This window comes from Papio anubis, unplaced genomic scaffold (assembly GCF_008728515.1).
Source record: "Papio anubis isolate 15944 unplaced genomic scaffold, Panubis1.0 scaffold225, whole genome shotgun sequence".
Lineage (NCBI taxonomy): Eukaryota > Metazoa > Chordata > Mammalia > Primates > Cercopithecidae > Papio > Papio anubis.
Window position 1 is genome coordinate 5796 of NW_022162295.1, and position 23402 is coordinate 29197.

At 41.2% G+C, this 23402-nt stretch overlaps 1 protein-coding gene across 1 annotated transcript in view; it reads right to left on the reverse strand.

Annotated features, from left to right (window-relative positions):
- Nucleotides 1–1100: 1100 nt before the first annotated feature.
- LOC116272844 overlaps nucleotides 1101–23402 on the reverse strand; it is a 63057-nt gene continuing 40755 nt past the window's right edge. The window contains 1 exon segment of the mRNA XM_031661675.1: nucleotides 1101–2947. Coding sequence (XP_031517535.1) covers nucleotides 2856–2947 — 92 coding nt within the window. The 3' untranslated portion in view covers nucleotides 1101–2855.

A 23402-nucleotide genomic window follows, 5' to 3' on the forward strand; every position in this document is an offset into this window, starting at 1 on the left:
TGCTTAGAAGGGAACCTACCTCCACTCTGGCACTCAGCCCATCCACAGACTCGCCCCACCAAAGCAGGCCTTGGTTCATCGTGTCTCACCTTCACCCAGCACGGGGCCTTCACATGGGTCGCATGGCAAATGTGTGTGAAGGAACAGAGAGAGACACAGAGCAACTCACGCAAGGAGAACATGGGAATTAAACCTGTGAATGTGCCAGCGTGTGTGTGCCTGTGTGTGTGCGTGTGCTGCATGTGTGCACGCATACGTGTATGTGTGCCTGTGTGTGTGCATTTTAAACAAATCCTTGCCTGCCCTCTATGCTTTGCTGAGCCAAGGTAGGCTAGTAGTACGCTGTGTCTTCCTCAGGAAGTCAGACTCCAGAATGGTCCAGACAGTGCCATCCCTGCTGAGCACTGACTACAGCCTCGGCGCTGTTTGCAGAGGAAAGCACTCGTTAGCATTCGGCTTCCCCAAGGCTGCAAGCGTCAGCTGCTTCCGACTCACACAGGAGCAGGCAGCCACACTGGCTCCCCACCTCTCCAGTAGGGTAGAGAGCCATGCTAGAAAGAAAACCAACTGGACTATACGATGTTTCAAAATATTCAGGGCAAGTTTTACAAATGAGACAGTTAATAGAAGAAAGCTTTCTACTCCACATCCTGCCACAGCTCAGCCTGTGAAACCTGCTGTGTCAGCCTCCAGATGAGCAGGACGCTGGTGCACACGTGCTCTTCTCTGGGGCCCAGGGCTTACGATGCTCCCGGCCATTCTAAGGTCGTTTCTCGCCCCACAGGGAAGGATCAGAGTTCATGATTTCAAGTCCCTAATATGAGCTCTGTGTCATCGTGTAGTTTTTGTTTTTAAGGGAGAGAGGTGTCTGACTAGTGATCTTATTGATTTTTTTTTTTTAAAGATGGAATCTAGCTCTGTCACCCAGGCTGGAGTGCAGTGGCTCAATCTTGGCTCACTGCAACCTCCGCCTCCTGGGTTCAAGTGATTCTTCTGCCTCAGCCTCCTGAGTAGCTGAGACTACAGGTGCCCACCACCACGCCCAGCTAATTTTTTGTATTTTTAGTAGAGACGGGGTTTCACCATGTTGACCAGGCTGGTCTCGAACTCCTGACCTCATGATCCACCTGTCTCAGCCTCCCAAAGTGCTGGGATTACAGGCGTGAGCCAACGCACCCGGGCTGGATTTGAACCAATCTCATGAAATATGACCTGCTCAGATCTCTGATGGGAAAAGGTTTTCAGGGTTTCCAAATGCAGGGATCTGTTTTGGACGGAGAGAAGGCTGAGGTCCGACTATCAACTGCAGCTTCAGGGCCTCGGTCACGGCTCCCTCTGTGTGCCCCTCCAGGCATCTCTCCACACACCACTCCCTCTTCCCCAGCTGTGTGATGCAGTCTGTCCTCCTGCGTCACCAAGGACCTTCACACTCTATCCCACATGGCAAACTCTCGCCTATCCATCAAGTTTCAGATGAAGAGGACCTCCCTGGAGACGTCCCTTCCACTCCTGCAGCCCTATCACCCTGAAGGAACCTGTCATTCACTATGCTCCTTCTCCGCAGCCCGTGATTTCCACACGAAAATTCCCGTCGATTCCAATAACAAAGCCTAACACAAGGCACAAAGTAAATTCTAAAGCTAAAGACCTGCATGAAAATCCCTCTATGTGCAAATGCAATTGACTATTCCTGAAATAATTCTGTAACCATATATCCAGGAAGGCACTTCTTCTTCGAGTGTTAAACATAGACACATGTTAGACATAAAGGTGTTGAATACACGGCTGTGGAACAAATGCAAGAAAATAAAACTCCAGCACAAGAAACATACATTAGATAGGGTTACTCTATGCAGTCAACTGAATAATGGTGTATCAGGAAAAGGAAATATTACATCCACAACTTGATTTTAATATACAGCCATCTGCAGCACATAGGTTGTGTGAAATAATTCTCCTTTATCCATTCCACTTCTTTGCTCCAGTTTAGGGATGATATGGAGATTTTTTAAGTGAATCACCCATAAATATAACTTTACCCCTGCATGGAACCCTTATATCACCAGAGAAAAGAACACTTTTAAAATCTGGCAATGAAAAGAAATGATTTTGCTACTAATTTTGGAGGGGTTATTTCCATCCACAGAACACTGCAATGAAAAGAAGACATTTAAGTCAGCATTTTGGCAATTCCCCTCCCTCGGCCTCATATGTCTCCCCGGATCAGGAGCAAATGTGCACCAGGGAGCACAGGCAGGACCTCTGCAGGCGGCAGTTCCTGATAACGCTTCGGGCTGCAATTGCCAGGCCTGCTCGGGGATCCTAGGGACTCCTAGTAACCCTTTGCTGGCAGGTGGACTGTGGCCTTCAGCCCACCAGGGAAGGCTCTCACCCCAACGTATTCCAATATCCCCACACTTGCTTCATGGCCAGGCACTTTCGCACAGGGAAGGACTTCTTTCACATCCAATAGTTCTTGAGCTTAAGTTGCTTATAAGCCTGTGGGAATAGCCTACTCGGGGAAAGCACATATTTGATCCCATACTGAAAAGCAGAGGCAGTTTATTTACTCTCAAAGTCCAAACTGAAGACGAAAGTAAAATCTGAGTGATCTAGAATCCTTTCCTAAGAAACACTATACAAGACAGGTCTCTTGGATCATGAAAGAAGAAACTAAAAGTGGAAATGTACTACTGTCACAAGCTCTATTTCTTCATTTTTTTTTTTACCACTTTCAATATTCCAATAAGTGCTACAGATTTAAGAAGTCAGTGTGAATTTTAAACCTGCATGATAAATCTCAAACAGAAATCCACAATGAGAATGTAACAGGAAGAGGTGCAACAGCCGTTAGATCAGAAAATAAAGGAGCTTCTTACCATGTTTATTGATGACACGGGGCCAATGCTGTTAACATAAATGTCAACGTCAATTACGGTCGGTTTTACTGTGGAGAAAAATACATGGATGTTAATACTTCGTGCCGGAGAAAGACAGGGGAGCATATTCAAGTCCCAAAGTCTCATACGTAGCAACACAAGGACATGTTGGAAACACACATGGGCAGGGCTTTCTTTGGGACTTCTCTTGTAATTATAATTCAAGCCCTGCCTGCCTTTCTTTTCAAAAGTCTCCAAGGACGAGAGATTCTTACTTGTATCTTTTCAGTTCCAGGAAAATAGAATATTTATACACTGCAAGTTGCCAGTCATAGAAGACTATAAAGATATACCGTAACATTACTTGAGCTGATTTTTATGGCAAAGATAGGAGATACACGGTGAGCTACTGCATGAGTAATTTAATGTCAAAGTTTTGCTATAAAGCTCGACACAAGACAGGAGCAATGTCAGAAACGTTGTTGGGTTATGTGTCCACCACGTAGCTGTCTAGCTATCCTTCCAAAGCAAAGCAACTCAAGGCAACATTCTGGTGAGTCTATACACCAATAAAAAATGAGAAATATTATTTATTGTTATCAATATGACTTAAAGATACATATACGCACAGACATCACAGAGTTTAAATCCAACTCAAAACACAACGGAATGTTAGTAAGTCAAACAATTACTGTTTCAACTATGAAGGCATAACATTTATATAATCACAGGTTGATCTCTCTAATGCCTTTTGTCAGAGGCTGCCCTAGCTCATTTGGCTTTAAGGGAAACCAGTTTCTGTTTTCATGGCAGCAAAAGAACTGAGCAAGCCTGATCATGAGACAGCTGAGTCCACGGACCTCTAAGTCGGAGGCTGGTGTCCTCTGAAAGGAGGACATTCCCTTCACTCTGCACTCAGTGACTGACAAAGGATGGGGCAGAGCCAATTCCAGAAAATTTCTGCCCAGGAGGAATATGAACAAGACTCCTGAACCTCTCCCCATGATACAGACCGTTTCTATAGAAACAAGAGTGTCGTCTATGCAATTATGTCAATGCGTTTCCTTCAATTGTGCTGAAGGACTCAACATTCACAAATGGAATTCCACACTCTACTTCTGAAACAATGAATAGCAGCTCTGAGCTCTCAGTCTCTCGTAAAATTGCACATCCACTGGTCTGTGCCCTGGGCAGCGATCCCCAGACCTTCACGTAATGAAAGCAATGATAATGAATTTGAACCAACTCCTACAACATCTGTCAGTACAGCCAAGTCATGTGAGCTGCAAGAGCGGTTGGCATTTTGGAAAACGCCCCAACACAATTCCACGCACTAAATATATAGTGCTTAAGTTTCATAAAAGGAGTATTCTTCAGTTTAGACTAAGCTTTGCTAACTGCTATGGAAATTACGTAGCATCTTTCTTCAAATTATTGGATTCAACAAGTGTTCCATCTCCAAACACTGCAGAACCTTTGATTGTGCTATACCAAAGGGTGTTAAGTCAGTTGGTTACAGACCTACTTTCAGCAAGAGAGTTTTCTGGTTGTTTCATACAAGTTATTAGACTTTGGGCTTCCAGAGCTTTTTATATCATTAGATTAAAAGAACCAACAAACATAAAGCCTTAACTGCTTGCAGTGAAAAGCAGCAAACGTAGTTAAGTGCAACAGTGCAATGAAGGGTGTAAGAGATAAGAGTTTGCAATAAGTGTACACACACACACACACTCACAAAATGCCAAGGAAAATGAAGAGCTTTTAGTAGAAGCTTCTTTCTTTGAGACAGGGTCTTGCTTTGTCTCCCATGGTGGAGTGCAATGGCGCAATCTCAGCTCACCGCAACCCCGCCTCCCAGGTTCAAGCGATTCTCCCGACTTAGTCTTCCAAGTAGCTGGGATTACAGGCGCCTGCCACCACACCCAGCTAATTTCGTATTTTTAGTAGAGATAAGGTTTCACCATGTTAGCCAAGTTGGTCTCGAACTCCCGACCTCAAGTGATCTGCCCACCTCGGCCTCCCAAAGTGCTGGGAATACAGATGTGGGCCACCGTGCCCGTAGATGCTCTTTTAAGCAGCGTCATGCTAACGTAAATGAAGCACTAGAATAGTGGCTCTGACAGTAGAAGCCAGGAAGGAGACTGGCCTCAGGCAGCTCAAGGTTTATAATTCAAAGACTCAAGACTAAGCCCTGACAAATGATCTTCCACAAAGTTGCCAAGACCGTTCAACGGGGGAATGGACAGTCTTTTCAACCAACAGTGCTGGGAAAACTGGATATCCACAGGCAAAAGAATGAAGTTGGACCCTTACCGTACGCCATATACAAAAATTAACTCAAAATGGATTTGAGACCTAACTGTAAGGCCTAAAACTACAAAACTATCAGAAGAAAGCATGAGGGAAAGCTTGACATTGGATTTAACAACAGTCTCTGGGATATAACACGAGAAGATCAGGCAACAAAAGAAAAACAAATGAACTTGACTGTAACAAAATTTAAAACTTCTGTGCATAGAGGGCACAACAGAGTAAAAAGGCAACCCACTGAGTGGGAGAAAATATTTGCAAATGGTATCTCTGCTAAGTGGTTAATATCCAGAATACATAAATAACTCCTACAACTCAACAACAACAACAAACGAACCTGATTTAAACGGCCAAAAAACTGAAACAGACATTTCGCCCAAGAAAATATAGAAACGGATAATAAGCACATGAAAACGTCATCAGTTATTAGGGAAATGAAAAATCAAAACCACAAAATAACACCTGACACCCATTCGGATGGCTACTATTACAAACAAAAACAAACGAACAAACAAACAACAATAACAGAAAATAACAAGTGCCAGCCAGGATATGAAGACATTATAATCCTTGTGCACTGTTTATGGGAAGAAAAATGATACACCCACTGTGGAAAATAGTAGAGTGATTCCTCAAAAAGCTAAAAATAGAATTACCGTATGATCCAGTAGTTCCACGTCTGGGTATACACCCAAAGGAATTAAAAGGAGGGGTTCAAACAGATGGAACAGCTATGCTAATAATATTACTCACAATAGCCAAAAGGTAGAAACAACTCAAGTGCTTATCAACAAATGAACGGATTTAAAAAATGTCATATACATAGACAATGGAATATTATTTTGCCTTAAAGAGGAAGGATATTGTGATACGTGCCACAACACAGATAAACCTTGAGGACATTATGCTAAGTGAAATAAGATAGTCACAAAAGAGCAAATACCATGATTCCACTTACATAAGCCTCCTACAGTAGTCAAATTCAAAGAGACAGAAAGTACAATGTTGGTTTCCAGTGACTAGAGAAGGGGAAATGGGAGCTGTTTAATGGGTACAGAGTTTCAGGTCTGCAAGATGAAAAGAGTTCTGGAGATGGACGGCGGTGGTGGCTACACAGCGATGCGAACGGACCTACTGCCACTCAACTGTATATTTAACAATGGTTAAGATGGTACATTTTGTGTCATGTGTATTTTACTACAATATAATAAACCCTAAGTAACCAAGAGAAGGATGGGGATACGAAGGTAGGAAAGCCAGAAATGGGGTGGTGGGGAGCAATTTTCTGAGTGAAAGAAAGCAGGTTCTATTTTTTTAAAGAATAAAATAGGGATGATGGAACTGAGTCCCATACATTTGGGTTAAAATGGATTCTTCCTTTGAATTCTACCTTCCTTATCTGGTTGCTATCATTTCCTAAGAATTGAGAATTAGTATGTCTGAGAAGAATCATAAACTCATAAGTTGTGCGGCAAACGTGAACCTTGCAAAGATACCCTGGCTAGGCCTCGACAAGCATCAGCCACTTTTGCTCCACTGATGGACTGAGGTGGTCCTAAGGGGAGTACATGGGCTGCCTTTTCTCTTTGCCTCTGTTACAAAACCAAAGCAGACCTAGGCTTGGTTGTTTTTCTCCACTCTCCACGGTCGTCTGCACCCTGGAAGAAGCCAGAGAGGAGAGCTTGTGGAGGACTCTCTGAACCATCATGACGAGCTGAGGGGACAGCCCCAGTGGGAAGGGGGACCTGGCAGCAGCCTTGCTGGGGAAGGAATGCAGGGTCGGGGGTCTGTGGACGGACCTAGAGGCACGTGCCAAAAACTAGGGGTGAGCAGATGCTTTGCGTTGCTTATTGTGGAAGTTAAAGGAATCTTGTCATGGTCAAAAGGGAATACATTGTATTTTATTTGAAGAAAGTTCCCAACATCAAATCCTTTGGGACTTAACATCTAAAAATCACATTTAATATAGTACAAGATTTCTGCTAAACTCACCTCAGCCCCTCTCCTGATGGTCTTCATATGGTAGTAAAGTCTTATTTTGCTAACTTTGATGGTTCCTTCTTTGGCCCTGGGCCCCCTGAGGTGGGCACAGATGTCATTTAATAAGTCAGGTGGGTTAATAAGTAAGTTGTGTCCTTTTAAAATGGGGTTAATTCCTGGCGTGGTTCAAACAAGAAGAGAGGAAGCCTGGCTGGTCTGATTCTAGATGTTCTCCTAACTTTTCCAACGTGAAATGGCAAGTTGTATTGAGCTGGCTTCTCAAAATCGCAAGAAGGTTCTCTCTAAAACCAGACTTATGACAGCATGATTTACTTTAGAAAAATTAAGGAGAGGAAAAGAAAAGGGTAGAAAAAAAGGCAGAGGAGTTGTGCTTGGCTCAGCAGGGTTCACAGGGCATGGTTCTGCAGTCATCTACCAGGGGAAGGTGGCATGGCAGGAGGGCATCTCAGAAGGAAAGAGCCTATGGATTTACACGGAACCCCAGAGCAGGGAGGTGGCAGGCGTCCAGGGCCACAAGGACCCGTAGTCACAGTCACTTAGTTCTTTCTGAGCTGAGTCTTTTGATTAATACCTCTTACAAAAGATAGTTCTCATGCAGATTTTTAACTTATTTTATTTATTACTCATTTATTTCGAGGAAGGGCTTGCTCTGTTGCTCACACTGGAGTGCAGTGATGCAATCATGGCTCGCTGCAGCCTGGACCTCCTGGGCTCAGGCAATCCTCCCATCTCAGCCTCCTAAGTAACTAGGACTACAGGCACACACCAACATATCAGGCTAATTTTTTAATGTTTTTATAGAAACAGGGTCTCGCGGCCAGGTACCGTGGCTCAAGCCTGTAATCCTAGCACTTTGGGAGGCCGAGACGGGCGGATCACGAGGTCAGGAGATCGAGACCATCCTGGCTAACACAGTGAAACCCCGTCTCTACTAAAAAAATACAAAAAATTAGCCGGGCGTGGTGGCGGTGCCTGTGGTCCCAGCTACTCAGGAGGCTGAGGCAGGAGAATGGCGAGAACCCGGGAGGCGGAGCTTGCAGTGAGCTGAGATCCGGCCATTGCACTCCAGCCTGGGCGACAGAGCAAGACTCGTCTCAAAAAAAAAAAAAAAAAGAAACAGGGTCTCGCTATGTTGCCTAGGCTGGTCTTGAACTTCCAGATTCAAACAGCCTTCCCACTTGGGCCTCCCAAAGTGCCGTGATTACAGGCATAAGCCACTGGGCTCAGCCACTCACATAAACTTCGAGTAAGTGTCTGGGGTCTTTTAGGGAAATTAAGTTAACATACAGGAGTGGAGAAGAAAAGATGTATTTCCTTTCTCTGAATCCCTACATTATATGATTACTCCCTATTTTTAGGTCATGGGCACCTTTTAGCGCCCTCCACAAGGAAAGCTGGCCGTTGGAAGGCAGGTCTGTGTGATTCGCCCTCACCCTTCCCACAGCATCTGGCACAGTAGGTGACCCCCGGATGTTGTGTAACTATGGTGTGTAAAAACTGCAGTTGTAAAGTTATAATTACTTAACTTTACATGTTAAATGCTCAGGAGCTTGCCAACTGCAACACGAAAAAATACGTTCTTTTCTCTTTTAATGTTCTTTTTTTATTGATACACAACAGACGAACATATTTTGGGATACACGTGTTAATTTAATACATTTACATAGTCTATAAAGATCACATCAGCGTAATTGGAATATCCATTGCCTTAAACATTTGTCCTTTCTTTGTGCTAGGAACATCTGAATTATTCTTTTTCAGTTATTTTGAAATATACAATAGATCATTATAAACAACAGTCACCTTACTGATTATCTAGTGCTGTCTTACTTTTGAAAGAGAATAATTTTTAAATATCCCCTAGAACATGATGGCGATTACAAGCTGGACCCAAGTAGTCGAGCGGGCAAATGGCTAATAAAAGATCATCGGAGTCAAAGATGTTCCTGAAAATAATCATCTGTTACAACAAAAATTACATTACCTCCACGGAGAGGAAAAAGTAGAGAGTGACGTTGCGAGAGCAAATGAAACCATGAATATTCAATCATAAACAAGCGAGAGACAGAAAACCACAGGCCGGGCGCGGTGGCTCACGCCTGTCATCCCAGCACTTTGGGAGGCCGAGGTGGGTGGATCACGTGGTCAGGAAGATGGAGACCATCCTGGCTAACACGGTGAAACCCTGTCTCCACTAAAAATACAGAAAAATTAGCCGGGCGTGGTGGCGGCGCCTGTAGTCCCAGCTACTCGGGAGGCTGAGGCAGGAGAATGGCGGGAACCTGGGAGGTGGAGCTTGCAGTGAGCCGAGATGGTGCCACCGCACTCCAGCCTGGGCGACAGAGCGAGACTCCGTCTCAAAAAAAAAAAAAAAAAACCAGAAACAGAGATTCCAACAGACAAGCTACAGGACCAACAGGTGTTGACAGGGACAAAAAGGTGGAGGGGGAAGAAGTCTGGGTGTTTACAGCTGTCCATGCAAGGGAATCCCTAAAGAGCTGTCCCAGACCAGCAGTGGGGATGAGGCGCGGAGACACTAATGAACTTTGAGCAGATGTGTCAAATGAGGTGACATACCCTGGGAGGGCGCAGCCTGGCTGCAGAGGGGCTCAGCTGCTCACCGGTTCTATCATCTCGAAAAGCTTCTTCATGTCTCTGTGCCTTAGTTCCCCAAGGCGGAAGACAGGCTGATGGCAGAACCTAATTCAAGATGAGGGTACAGGGCCGGGCTGTTACGCAGTAAGCAGCGGGCACTCAGCAAATTTTTAGCTATGGTTGTTGAGGCCCCTGGAATTAAATGTGGAATAGAATGCCAAAATACTGCATTTGCTTCTTTTCAAATAATGTTTATGTTTAAAAGTCACCCTAGGCACTTAAGTTTCTACTTTTTCATGAAAAGAGTAAATATGACTTAAGTATTTAAATATCAGCCCATGAATTTTCAGAAGATGAATAAATAGCATTAACTCTCATGCCCCCACGGTATAAAAGGCTCTCCCAATAGCTGGGAACCTCCCTTCCATCCTTCCCACCTTTGGGGACAAGGGTGGGGAACCGGGCTCATCCGTCCCTTTCCTTTTCCTAAACTAAGAGTCCCACTGAGCACAATGATGCATTAGGTAGAGGCTCCTCTACACGCATCACCAACCTCCCTTTCAGTTCTGCCTTCTCTCCCTCTGCTAACGTCCACAGATGAAGGACGATAAGATTTATCACATGTCTCTGTGATCAGCACTTTGATTTAATCAGTATGCAGTAGCATTCTTGTTCCCATTTTACAGACAGGAAGTTAAACTATGAGTGAGGAGTGACTAAACTGGGAATCTGCAGCTTCACCAAAGCAGAGAATCCAGGGCTCCACCCTCAACCTCCTGCAGTTTTCTGTTTTGGTAGTGAGGCTTAAAGAGACTCTAGGCCGGGCGCGGTGGCTCACGCCTGTAACCCCAGCACTTTGGGAGGCTGAGGCAGGAGGATCACAAGGTGAGGAGATCGAGACCATTCCGGCTAACACGGTGAAACCCCGTCTCTACTAAAAATACAAAAAAAATTAGCCAGGCACAGTGGTGGCGCCTGTAGTCCCAGCTACTCGGGAGGCTGAGGCAGGAGAATGGCGTGAACCCAGGAGGCGGAGTTTGCAGTGAGCCGAGATCGCACCACTGCCCTCCAGCCTGGGCGACACAGCGAGACTCCGTCTCAAAATAAAAAAAAAAGAGAGAGAGAGAGACAGACCTAGAGAACCTAGAGAGAGACAGACCTAGAGAACAAATACTTCAATGGGATTAGTACTGTTTTTTATCATCATCATCATCATTATCATGATTATCATGACAAATAATCTTTCAAGAATTTTTTAAACACAAATTCTCTGTCTCTGAGGATTATATTAAACCTATCGACAGCATCTCAGTGAAGATTTGTTTTCAAATGCTTTTCTTCTAACTTGGAGAATACTGTTATGGGGAGTAAGTGGAAGAATTTGGGTAAAAAGCACATGGGATAAGCAAATTTGGTCAACATTGCAGTTTTGCCAACACTCTGAGTCCTTGCAAAAATGTTTTCCATAACTTAGTATTGGAGCCCCGAGATGGTAAAGTCACTATCGCAGGTCCCATTCCAGCCCAGTTAAGGTCCTATTTGGCCAATTTACTTGGTTCAGACCCTTAAATATAGGGTTTACAGCTAATCCTATTTCCATTAATCCCAGAACTATAGACGTCAACTCCAAAGCCCTCACTCCTTTCCCAAACACCCTTTAAATATGTGATCTCAAGGAGGCCAGCAAGAGGTGACAAAGATCAAGATAAGGTTATTGTCATTTTGCTGTGGGTCAGATACGATAAGTAACATGGAAGGAGGCGAACAGTGACATTCTACATTTTTGCGCATCCATGTAAAATATACTACTAACAGATCTTGAGAATTCCTGTTCTCAAAAGAATAAAACCACTGCTGTTAAGTTCAGAACCACAAATCCTTCAGAGCTCTGATGGGCAGGTGCTCAAAGGCTCAGATCTAAATTTCCACCTCCTGAAAGGGTTTGAGGGTAAGAATGCGAGAGAATTGAGGAAGGCAAATGCCAAGTCTAGTAATGTTATAAATTTGACTCTAAAGTAGCCATATGGCCTTGAGAAAGTCACTTAAATTTGATGGGGCTCATTTTCTCCATCTATCAACTGAATATGTGAAGTAAGATCTTTTTCCAGCCACGAATTCTGTTCATTATAACAGGAAAGGTAAGTTTTTAACAACTCCCTTCGTAATAGCAGCTTCTCGCTTCCACCGTCTGGCAGGGAATGCAGAACTGCGCTGACCAGCAGAGCTGTCAGTTCAGAGCAGATGTGAAGGGCTAACTGCACTATGCCTTTAACTGAGGATGGTATGAAAATCCTCAGTGCCTGACAAACCTCACTGTACCTGAGTGACATGAACAAAGTGACATCAGCAAGACGGCAGAGTAGGAAACCCCAGACCCTACTTTCCACGTGAAGCCGCTGACTTAACCACACGATACAGACCAGCTGCCTCTGTGAGAAATCTCGAATACAATTCAGAGGTCTCTGCAGCACCCCCGGCCGGTGCAACGCCAACCACTCAGAAGTCCCCGTAGGAAAATTCCTGGCCCACACCTGCCAGACTGCCTCCCCGCAAGTACCACGGGGGGTGTGCAGGAGAACATTCCCAACTTCTCTCTGAGGAAAGAAGGAAAAGAGTAGAATATTTTCAACATTCTGACTTTTCATGGGGCTGCCCAAGGGACTGGTTTCTGTGTTCTCCGAATTTAAATGCTTACAGGAACAGGGTGGCAGGTTGGTGGACCCAGAACAGGCAGTGGACATGGCTTGTTTTACCACCGGAGTCTGCAGTTCCATAGAAAGACAGTAGGGGGAGTGCCAGTACCTCAGTTTGCTACACCACCAAAGAAACTGCAGTACCACAGACAGACATCAGAGGGAGCCCCTGAGTAGAAAGCAACACACCCTTCCATCATTGACTTGGTGCAAAAGTAATTGCGGTTGTTGGAACTTACTTTTGCACCAACCTAATACATTTAAGTGCGCAAGTCTGAAGAGTATGCATCCCCAGAAAAGGCTTTAGACGTCTCCAGGATCTCTGGCCATGCTGATTGGTGAAAGTCCTTCCTGCATGAAACCTGACCACAAAGACTGGGCCCAAGGTCACAAATTAAATATCCTGAAACTAACCCTAAAGGCATGGGAATATATGAATTAGCATATAGATAATTCAAATAACTGTCGTAAGGATGCTCAAGGACATAAAAGAAGGCGCAGATGGAAAAAACTAATGAAATTTTTTTAAAAAAACAAAATGATAATATCAGAAAAGAGACAGAAACTAAGAAGAACCAAACATAATTACCAGAAGTGAGGAATGAATTAAGTGAATTTAAAAATTCACAAGAAGTACTCGATAGCAGACTTGATCAGATAGAAGAAAGAACCAGTAAATTCAAGAACAGGACTTTTTAAATTATCAAGACAAAGAAGCAAAAACAAAAAAAGAGTGAAGCAAAGCAGAGAAAGCCTAACGGACTTATGGTAGAGTGTCAAGCAGAACGACATATGCATTATGGGAATTTAAAAGGAACAAATGGGGAAAGAGACTATTTGAAGAAATAATGGCTGAAAACTTCCCAAATCTGAGGAAAGAAATGGACATACATAATCAAGAAGCTAAAATAACCATAAGTAGAATAAAAATAAAGAGATCTACAAAGAGACACATCATAATCCAACCGTCAAAAGTCACAGACAGTGAGAATCTTGAAAGCAAAAAGAGAAAAGTGACTCATCTTGTACAAGGGAGCTTGTATTAGATTATAACCTCATTTCTCAGCAGCAACCTTACAGGACAGAATGAAGTTGGATAATATATTCAAAATGCTGAAAGGAAAAAAAAATCAACCAAGAATACTATATATGGTAAAAACTCTCTTTCAAAAATGAAAAAGAATGTAAGACATTCTCAGACAAAGTAAAGCTGAAGTGATAGAGCCACTGCACTCCAGCCTAGGTGACAGAGTGAGACTTTGTCTCAAAAAATAAAAAATAAAAAAAAGAAAGAAAGAAAGAAAAAAGAAAAGGAAAGGAAAGCCAAGAGAGTTCATCATGACTAGAGCTGCCATGTAAGAAATACTGAAAGTAGTCCTTCAAATTGAAGTGGAAGAATGATAAACAGCAACCTTAAACCATATAAATAGATAGAAATTACTTTTAAATCAGGTATAGAATTTAAAAAACCAAAGTGTAAAAAGTAATCAGAAAACTATGTTAATACATATACAGTATACAAAGAGGTAACTGAAGTCATCAACAACATAAAGTGTGGGAAGACAAGTCTTAAAGACAAGTCAAGATTTAAGACTTGTTAAGACAAGTTTTAACACATTAAGAAGATTTAAATTATTCAAAGTATTGTATTTGACCACAATGGGATGAAACAAGAAATCAACAGCAGAAGTATAATTTTTACATGCAACTGAAATTATCAGTTTAAAAGAGATTGTTATATTTCATGTAATTGTAATGGTAACCAGGAAGAAAATATCTATAGAATATACACAAAGGAAAATCAAAAGGGAATCAAAACACGTCACTCAAAAAAATCAAACACGGCCAGGCATGGCAGCTCACACCTGTAATCCCAACACTTTGGGAGGCCGAGGCAGGCGGATCACGAAGTCAGGAGATCGAGACCATCCTGGCTAACATGGTGAAACCCTGTCTGTACTAAAAATACAAAAACAAAATAAGCCAGGCATGGTGGTGGATGCCTGTAGTCCCAGCTACTCCGGAGGCTGAGGCAGGAGAATGGCATGAACCCGGGAGGCAGAGCTTGCAGTGAGCCGAGACTGCACCACCGCACTCCAGCCTGGGCAACAAAGCAAGACTCCATCTCAAAAATAAAAAAGAAAGAAAGAAAAAAAGAAGAAGAAAATCAAACACAAAAGAAAGTGAGCAGCAAGAGAGGAAAGGAGGGGCAGAAAGCTATAACACATCCAGGAAAAAAAAAATTAACAAAATGGCAACAGTAAGTCCTTCCCTATCAGTAATTACTTTCTAAGTAAATGGATTACAACCCTAATTAAAATATATAGATTGACTAAATGGATTTTAAAAAGATCAAAGAACATGCTGTCTACAAGAGACTCACTTTAGATCTAAGGACATACACAGGTTAAAAGTGAAAGGATTCACAAATGGGAATCTAAAGAAAGTAAGCGTGACTACATTTGTATTAGACAAAAGAGATTTTAAGTCAAAAGATTTTATGTCACAAGACAGAAAGAAGATTGTTATCCAGTAATAAAAGGGTCCATTCACAAGAAAGACATAGCAACCATAAATATATATACACCTAACATTAGAGTTCCCAAATTTATAAGGTAAACATTGGCAGAGCTGAAGAGACAACTAGACAGCAGCACAATAATAGTAGGAGACTTCAATATTTCACTTTCAGCTATATAAAGAACCAGACAGAAGGTAAGCAAAGAAACAGAGGACTTGAACAACACTACAAACCAACTGGACCTGACAGACATATTCTGAACACTCCACCCAACAAAAGCAAAATACACCTTCTCCTCAAGCGCAAATAGACATTCTCAAAGATAGAAGACATGTTAGTCCACAAAACAAGTTTTAACACATTTAAGATTTAATCACTCAAAGTACAATAGAATGAAACAAATCAACAGGAAAGCAAAACAGGAAAATTCACAAAGATATGGAAATTGAATAATTTACTCTTAAACAACCAAAGGGTCAAAGGAGAAATCACAAGGAAACTTAGAAAATACATGGAGACAAATAAAGAAAACACAACATATCAAAACTTATGGCCTACAACAACAGCAGTACAAAGGAAGAAATTTATAGCAGTAAAGACTTACATTTAAAAAGGAGGAAAAACTTCAAATCAACAATCTAAGTTTACACCCTCAAAAAACTAGAAAAAAATATAATTAAAGAAATGTAGCTGAAGAAAGCAAATAATACAGATTGTACAGGGATAAATGAAATAGGAAATAGAAAATAGAAAAAAATCAACAAAACCAAGAGCTGATTCTTCAAAAAGATCAATGAAATATATAAACCCTTAGCTAGACTAAGAAAAAATGAGAGAAGACTCAAATAACTATACTTAAAAATGGAAGAATGTTACAACCAATGTCACAAAAATAAGAGTTGTGAGACTATTATGAATAATTGTATGCCAACAAACTTGATAAACTAGAAGAAATAAATACTCTTAGAAGCATATAACCTACCAAGACTCATTCATGAAACAATAAAAAATCTTGGCCAGGCACAGTGGCTCACATCTGTAATTCCAGCACTTTGGGAAGCCAAGGCAGGTGAATTGCTCGAGCCTAGAGTTAAAGATCAGCCTGAACAACATGGCAAAACTCTCTATCTACAAAAAATACAAAAATTAGCCAGGAGAGGTAGTGCACACCTGTGGTCCCAGCTACTCAGAAGATTGAGGTGGAAAGATCACATGAGCCCAGTGAGGTCAAGACTACAGTGAGCCATGATCATGCCACTGCACTCCAGTCTAGGTAACAGAGTGAGACCCTGTCTCAGGAGAATAAAAAAAAAAATCTTAAGCAATCTCTGACTAGTAAGGAGACTGAATCAGTAACAAAAACTTCCTGTCACTGAAAAGCTCAAGACCAGGTGGCTTCACCAGGGATTCTACCAAACATTTAAAGAAGAAAAAACACTAATCCTTTCTTAAACTCTGCCAAGACAAATAAAGAGGAGGAATACTTCCAAACTCATTCTATAAGGACAGCATTACCCTGATAGCAAAGGCAGGCAAAGTCAAAAGAAAACTATAGGCCAATATCCTTGACAATTTTGATGACAAACCTTCAACAAAATACTAGAAAACAGAATTCAATAGCACTTTAAAACTGTCATACATCATGGCTAAGTGGGATTTATTCCTGAAATGCAAGGACGGTTCAACATACAAAAAAAATCAATCAATATATTATTCTATAATAACAGAATGAATTTTTAAAAATGCACATTCTCAATTGATCCCGAAAAAGTATCTGACAAAATTCAACAGCCTTTCATTATAAAAAGCACTCAATACCATAGGAATAGAGGAAAACTACCTCAACATAATAAAGGCCGTACATAAAAAGCCCACAGCTAACCTCATCCTCGATGGCTAAAAGCTTTTTTCTAAGATTAGGAACAAGAGATGAATGCTTGCATTCACTGCTTCTATTCAACAGAGTACTGGAAGAAATTCTGCTCAAAAAGAAATAAAACCATCCAACTTTGGAAAGAAGTAATATTTTCTCTAGTCACAGACAACATGATCTTAGATGTAGATGACTGTAAAAATTGCACATGCACACGCAAATGTTAAAACTAATAAATTCAGCAAAGTTGCTGAATATAAAATCAACACTCAAAAGACAGTTGTTGTTTACATACATTAACAACAAACAAAAAAGAAGTTAATGAAACAATTCCATTTACAAGAGCATTAAAAACAATAAAATACTTTGGAATAAACTCAACTAAAGAGGCAAAGGACTTATACACGAAAAACTACAAAACATTGTTTGTAGAAAGTAAGGAAAACACCAATAATACAAAGACATCTTGCTTTCACAGACTGAAGGCCTAATATTGTTAAGATGTCAATCCTATTCAAAGCAATCTACAGATTCAATATAATTCCAGTATAAATACCAAAAGCATTTTTGGCAGAAATAGAAAAGCCAATTCTAAAATTATATAGAGTCTCAAGGGACCCCAAATAACTAAAACAATCTTGGGGGTAAAAAAGAAAGTTGGAGGTCTGACACTTCCTAGTTTGAAAACTTACTACAAAATCAAACAGCGTGATACTGGTATAAACACAGATATATAGACCAATGGAACAGAATAGAGAGCCCATACTTCAATCCTTGCATAAAGTAGCCAACTGAATTTCAACAATGATGCCAAGACTACAAAAGGAGAAAAGGACAGCATCTATAAATGATTCAGGGACAATTGTATCTCCATATGGAGAAGAATGAGGTTAGCACTCTTACTATGTATCACATACAAAATTTAACTCAAAATGGATCAAAAGCCTAAATATGAGACCAAAAACTATAAAATGTCTATGAGAAAACAGTGGAAAAGATTAATTATGTTGATTTTGGTAATAATTTCTTGGATATGACAGTAAAAGCTCAGGAAACAGAAGCAAAAATAGACAAATGGACTACATTAAACTTAAAAACTCCTGCACATCACAATAGCCAAGACATACAAGGAACAGAAATGTCAATCAACATGTGAATGAAAAAAGAATATGTGGCATATACATACAATATTTTTCAGCCTTAAAAAATAAAGAAATCCTGTCATGTTCTACTAGGTAGATGAACTCTGAAGACATCATGTTAAGTGAAATAAGCCAATCATAAAAGGACAACTATGTTAAGATTCCACTCATATGAAGTGTCTTAAAGCAGTCAGAAATCCAGATGTGAAGTCCTATGATTCTATTACAGCCAATAAGCCTAACTACTACAAAATATTTTATTTTTATCTTCAAATTTTTCACCTTCCAATCTATTTTTACAATTCAAACACTTCCAGTATCACAAATTGTTTGAAGAGTTTTATTAATACGTACCTTTTAACAGCCTCCCTTCTAGTGTAAGTGGTAAGTAAATCTTGTTTTTGCCTTTCTGCTTACCCCTATTCATTCGACAAATAATTAGTGGAAGACTGCTGAGCTACACAGAGTTCTAATGTCTGAGGATAGAGCATAATCAAGACATAAAGTCCCCACTTTCAAAGCATTTAAATCACAGTGAATAAAACAGAGATTAAACAAGTAAGCTAATCAATAAGCCAATTGTTTTTTATAGTTATGAGTACTATGAAAGGAATAAAACCAGGTACTGAGATAAAGATTGACTATGGTGTGGGAAAGAGAGCCTACCTTGGATATGGTGATTCACTCCCCATATCCATTCCTTCCTATAGAGTTAATACAGCCTTGAAAAAGCACAGAACCCAGTAACATCTAATGTGTTACAAAGAGAATATATATGTAATTCATCCCGCAAAAATATATTGAGATTTTAAAATATATCTGTAAAGATTACAGTCAAGAATTTCCCAAAAGTGATGAAATACATCAAATCACAGATCTGAGCACTTCATCAAACTCCAAGAATGATAAACATTATGAAAACCATGCCTGGGCACATCATTATCAAACTGCTGAAAAGTTAATTAAAAAAAAGTCTTAAGATGAGTCAACAAAAAGTACATTGCATAAATAATAAAAATAGTTAAGATCATGGCTGATATCTTATAAAAAGCAATATAAATAAATAAAAGTGGTGTGAGATTTTTTTCAAGTACTGAAAGAAAAAAATATTAGCCTACAATTCTGTACCCCAAAAAATGACCTTCAAAAATCAAGATGAAATAAACATCTTCACACAGAAAAATATTAGAGAATTCATCTCCATCTGATCTGCAGTATTCCAAATACTTTAAAATATTCTTTACACTATTAATAAGCATATGGAAGCTTGGATCTACGAGAAGGAACAAAGAGCAGCAGAAAAAGTAAGCTATTTAGTTACCCACCACTACTGAACTCAATGAAAATGTGTTAAGATTCTATATGTGAGAACTTCTAGAACCTGACAGAATAGCCATGCACCTCAATTTTCCAGAAGTAAATTAGAATTGTAGATCTAAGTAGTATCCTGGTCTAGGCTAAAGTAGCAGATTGGAAAATATATTTTAATACACGAGGATGGGGGTTGAAGCCACAAAGGCTGGTGTTACTATCAAATAAAATACTGTATAAAATGAAGAGAAGAGACTGAAAGATAACTTATTGAAAGGCCAGGAATCTGGGTGATGGAAGGAGGAAGAGAAACTAGGAAGGGGACAGTGAGAGAAGAGAAGGTACTTCATTGAAGCAGAGAGAGAGACGCGTTCTTCTGAAGAAAGTGTCAAAGTCGTACACAGCACAATAAAGATAAAGAACATTTCCAAAAGTCCTAAGAGAGTTGCAGAATTGAAAAAGTAGACGTTGTGGTCAGAATTTAAAGAGTAAGAATAAGAATCTCAGTGTTTGCCCAGGTGCAGTGGCTCACACTTGTAATCCCAGCACTTTGAGAGGACAAGGCGGACAGATCACTTGAGGTCAAGAGTTCGAGACCAGCCAGTTCAAGTCTAGCCTGGCCAACAGTGGCGAAACCCTGTCTCTACTAAAAATACAAGAATTAGCCAGGCATGGTGGTGCGGGCCTGTAATCTCAGCTACTCCAGAGGCTGAGGCAGGAGAATCGCTGGAACCCAGGAGGAGGAGCTTGTGGCAAGCCAAGATTGTGCCATTGCACTCCACCCTGGGTGACAAAGTGAGACTCCATATCAAAAACAAAACAAAGAAACAAAACAAAACAATCAAACAAAAAAAAACCTCAGTGTTTAAGCCGCTCTGAATTATGTCAAGGACCAGATCTGGGGATAGTGGAACAGCAAAGGCAATGGAGATTAAGCTCTTTCAAACCGAGCAGGTCCCGCATCTACAACAACAAGGAGTTTGGTATATGGGTCTGTTTTTAAATAGAGAAGAACAGAGATGAGAAAGGGGAGGGGGAAATGTGTGAAAGTGAAGCTCAAGGGAGGCAAGGGCTTCAAGAGAGAAGGTGGAAAATGGTGTGAAAATGACTTGAGAGCATGAAGCTGGCCAGTCCCAACTTAATCTAACCCTGCTATTTTCCAAGAGCCAAACTGATGTTACCCTCGATCTTCTCTTAAATTTAGAAATGCCTGGGGCTATTGTTTTGACCACAGTGAAGCTATCTCAGTTGTTCTAGGTAAAAGAACCAAGCAAAGTTACTACATTTCTAGAATATTTAATTAGCTGCTTGCCCTGATTGCTAAAGTTATCACCTTGTTCATTCTGGGGCCTGGGTGTTCCTTGATGAAGAATCTTTCAGGTGAAAGCACAAACGGAGACAGGACAAGATTCCTAGGAAGGCGCCGATGGAGGAGGGGTGGCATGCAGCTCTGGGGATCCAGCAAACTACCCTACATCCCAAGCCATCAGCCTAGGTATGTGACACATCAGCCTTGTGTGCAACACCTTAGCTTAGGTATGTAACCCCAGCTCCACAAAAACTACAAAACTTAGCCGGGCTTGGTAGTGTGCGCCTGTAGTTCCAGCCACTTGGGAGGCTGAGGTGGGAGGATCACCTGAGCCTTGGAGGCAGAGGCTGCAGTAAAAGCCACGATCGCACCACTGCGCTCCAGCCTGGAGGACGGAGTGAGAGCCAAAGAAAAGAAGAAAGAAGAAGAAGCAAAAGCAGGAGGAGGAGGAGGTGGAGGAGGAGCAGGAGGAGCAGGAGGAGGAGGAGGAAAGGAAGAGGAAGAGGAAGAAGAAGTTGCCTGAGGAATCTAGGACTCCCACTTTAAGAACGCTTTACATCTTAGGAGAGATGGCGAGTTCTGTGCTGGGGCATGTGTGGTATCACTGTAGGATGGCCAGCCCTTCCTGGCTGCCCTTTTGAATCTGGCTACAAATTTGGATTGATGATGCTGTTTGGGCCTCAAAAGGCTCTCATTGCCTTGAGGATGAGAATTGTCCTAACGTAAGCATTGTTAGCTTTCCCTGAGCACTTAGAACATGACTATGGTCTTAGCAGTAGGCTCACTAGGTAAAGTCCTAGGCAAACAAATACATATTAGAAGCTGACAAATACTGGAAACCTTTTTCAGCCTTCCCCAAATTTCTTCTTTACCTGGCTAGAACTGTTGCTTATTTGTTTATCTAAATACGTAAGTATGTATGTACGTATATATTGGATCCTAACAGTTTTTTCAATCATCATGTGTCCTCTGATAAAAATGCAAATATCTTGGTAGGACTAGTACTTTCCAGCCTATATAGCCAGCTCAGTAAGGGGACATCAGAACAAAACAGAGAAGAAAAGCAAAAAGACACCCAGGACCAACCCACCCTATTACAACACTGACGGCTCGTTCTACACAGTTTGCTAGCGGTATTCAAGCTCTCTCAACTTGGAATTCTTTATGTCAGCCTAGAGGAGCCCACAGCAGTCCAGTGTGCACCTGTGGAGTATGTGTCCATGCCCAGGGCAGCTGAAGAGTGAGCTGGGGACGCAGTGTCTTCCAGACAGCACCATGAGCAGAGTCTGAGTTCAACTGAGGACTGTCAGAGCCTGCCATACTGTCCCCTGCACTTCCTTCCCTCTCCTTGCTCTACATCCTCGCCCTGTCCCACCCCTACCTCTCTTCTCTGGGAACACTCCTCACCCATGGGGGCTGCAGGTGAACTGAGATGGGAACAGATCTTGGATTTTCTTCTGACCCAGCCCCTAGCGAGGTGCCATTGAAAAGGCCGACTGACACCCATCATGGCCTCAGCTGAGCTTTACCCCAGGGCAGCGCTGCAGAGATGTCCACTCACGGTGACCCTGAAAGTGAGCAGTGGCTGCTCTGCTGGTGCCACTTACCAGATTAATGTTCTCTCTTTTCCTTTCCTTCCAACTTACAAAATTGAGGTGTGTGCCCTTCTGCAGGGGGATAGTAGGGAGTGGTGAGGGAAGAATGTTTAAAAAAAAAAAGGCTACCAGCACCCAATGTTTAGACAAGCAATACGGGAATTTTAAAAAACAGCCAGATTAATTAGTTTTATTTATGGAGGCCACACAGGCCTGCCAACTTCTAGCACAGCAGAGTACCCCAGATTCAATTCTCGACTGAATCTCTGAGTAATTGTCAGCCAAAAGATTCCTATCCCATCTATATTTGGAAGAACTGTTCATCACATTTTTGGAATGAAAATTAAGGGCATGTGCACATTTTTTGAGTGATAAGAAAAAGTCACCTGAACCTGCAATACAAATATTCAGAATATAAGACAATTGAGAGTCAGTCACTCTTTTTAGCCATGTGGGCTCATGTTTAACCCTCCAGATTAACAGTATAAACTAATGCCAAATATTTAGTGATTATGTTCTAAAGCATTTGAGTAGGTTAATACATACTTACATATTTTCAGCACTGATTCTGGATGTGAATTTTTTCTGTTATTTTAATGCACATAAAGTATAATTATTTAGCTGAATTAATTTTAAAAGGCCCATATACTGGGAACACTTAAGGCTAATTTCAATTCAATACCAGTTACCTGTCATATGTAACAGTAGCTGTAGTATGTTTAGTAATAGTTTGTATTACACTCCAGAAAGAGAAGATGGACAGTGGATAGCACATACTGAACAAAGATTTCATGATGAATACATCAAAAGAAATTGCAAAAAAAGCAAAAATTGACAAAAGAGAACTAATTAAACTAAAGAGCTTCTGCATAGTAAGAGAAACTATCAACAGAGTAAACAACCTACAGAATGGATGAAAATATTTGCAAACTATGCATCCAATAAAAATCCAATATCTAGAATCCATAAGGAAATTAAATAAATCAACCAGCAAAAAACAAACAACCCCATCAATAATGGGTAAAGGACATGAAACAGATACTTCTCAAAAGAAGACATATATGTAGCCAACAAGCATATGAAAAAATGCTCAACATCACTGGTCTTTAGAGAAATGCAAATCAAAACCACAATGAGATACCATCTCACACCAGTCAGAATGGCTATTATTAG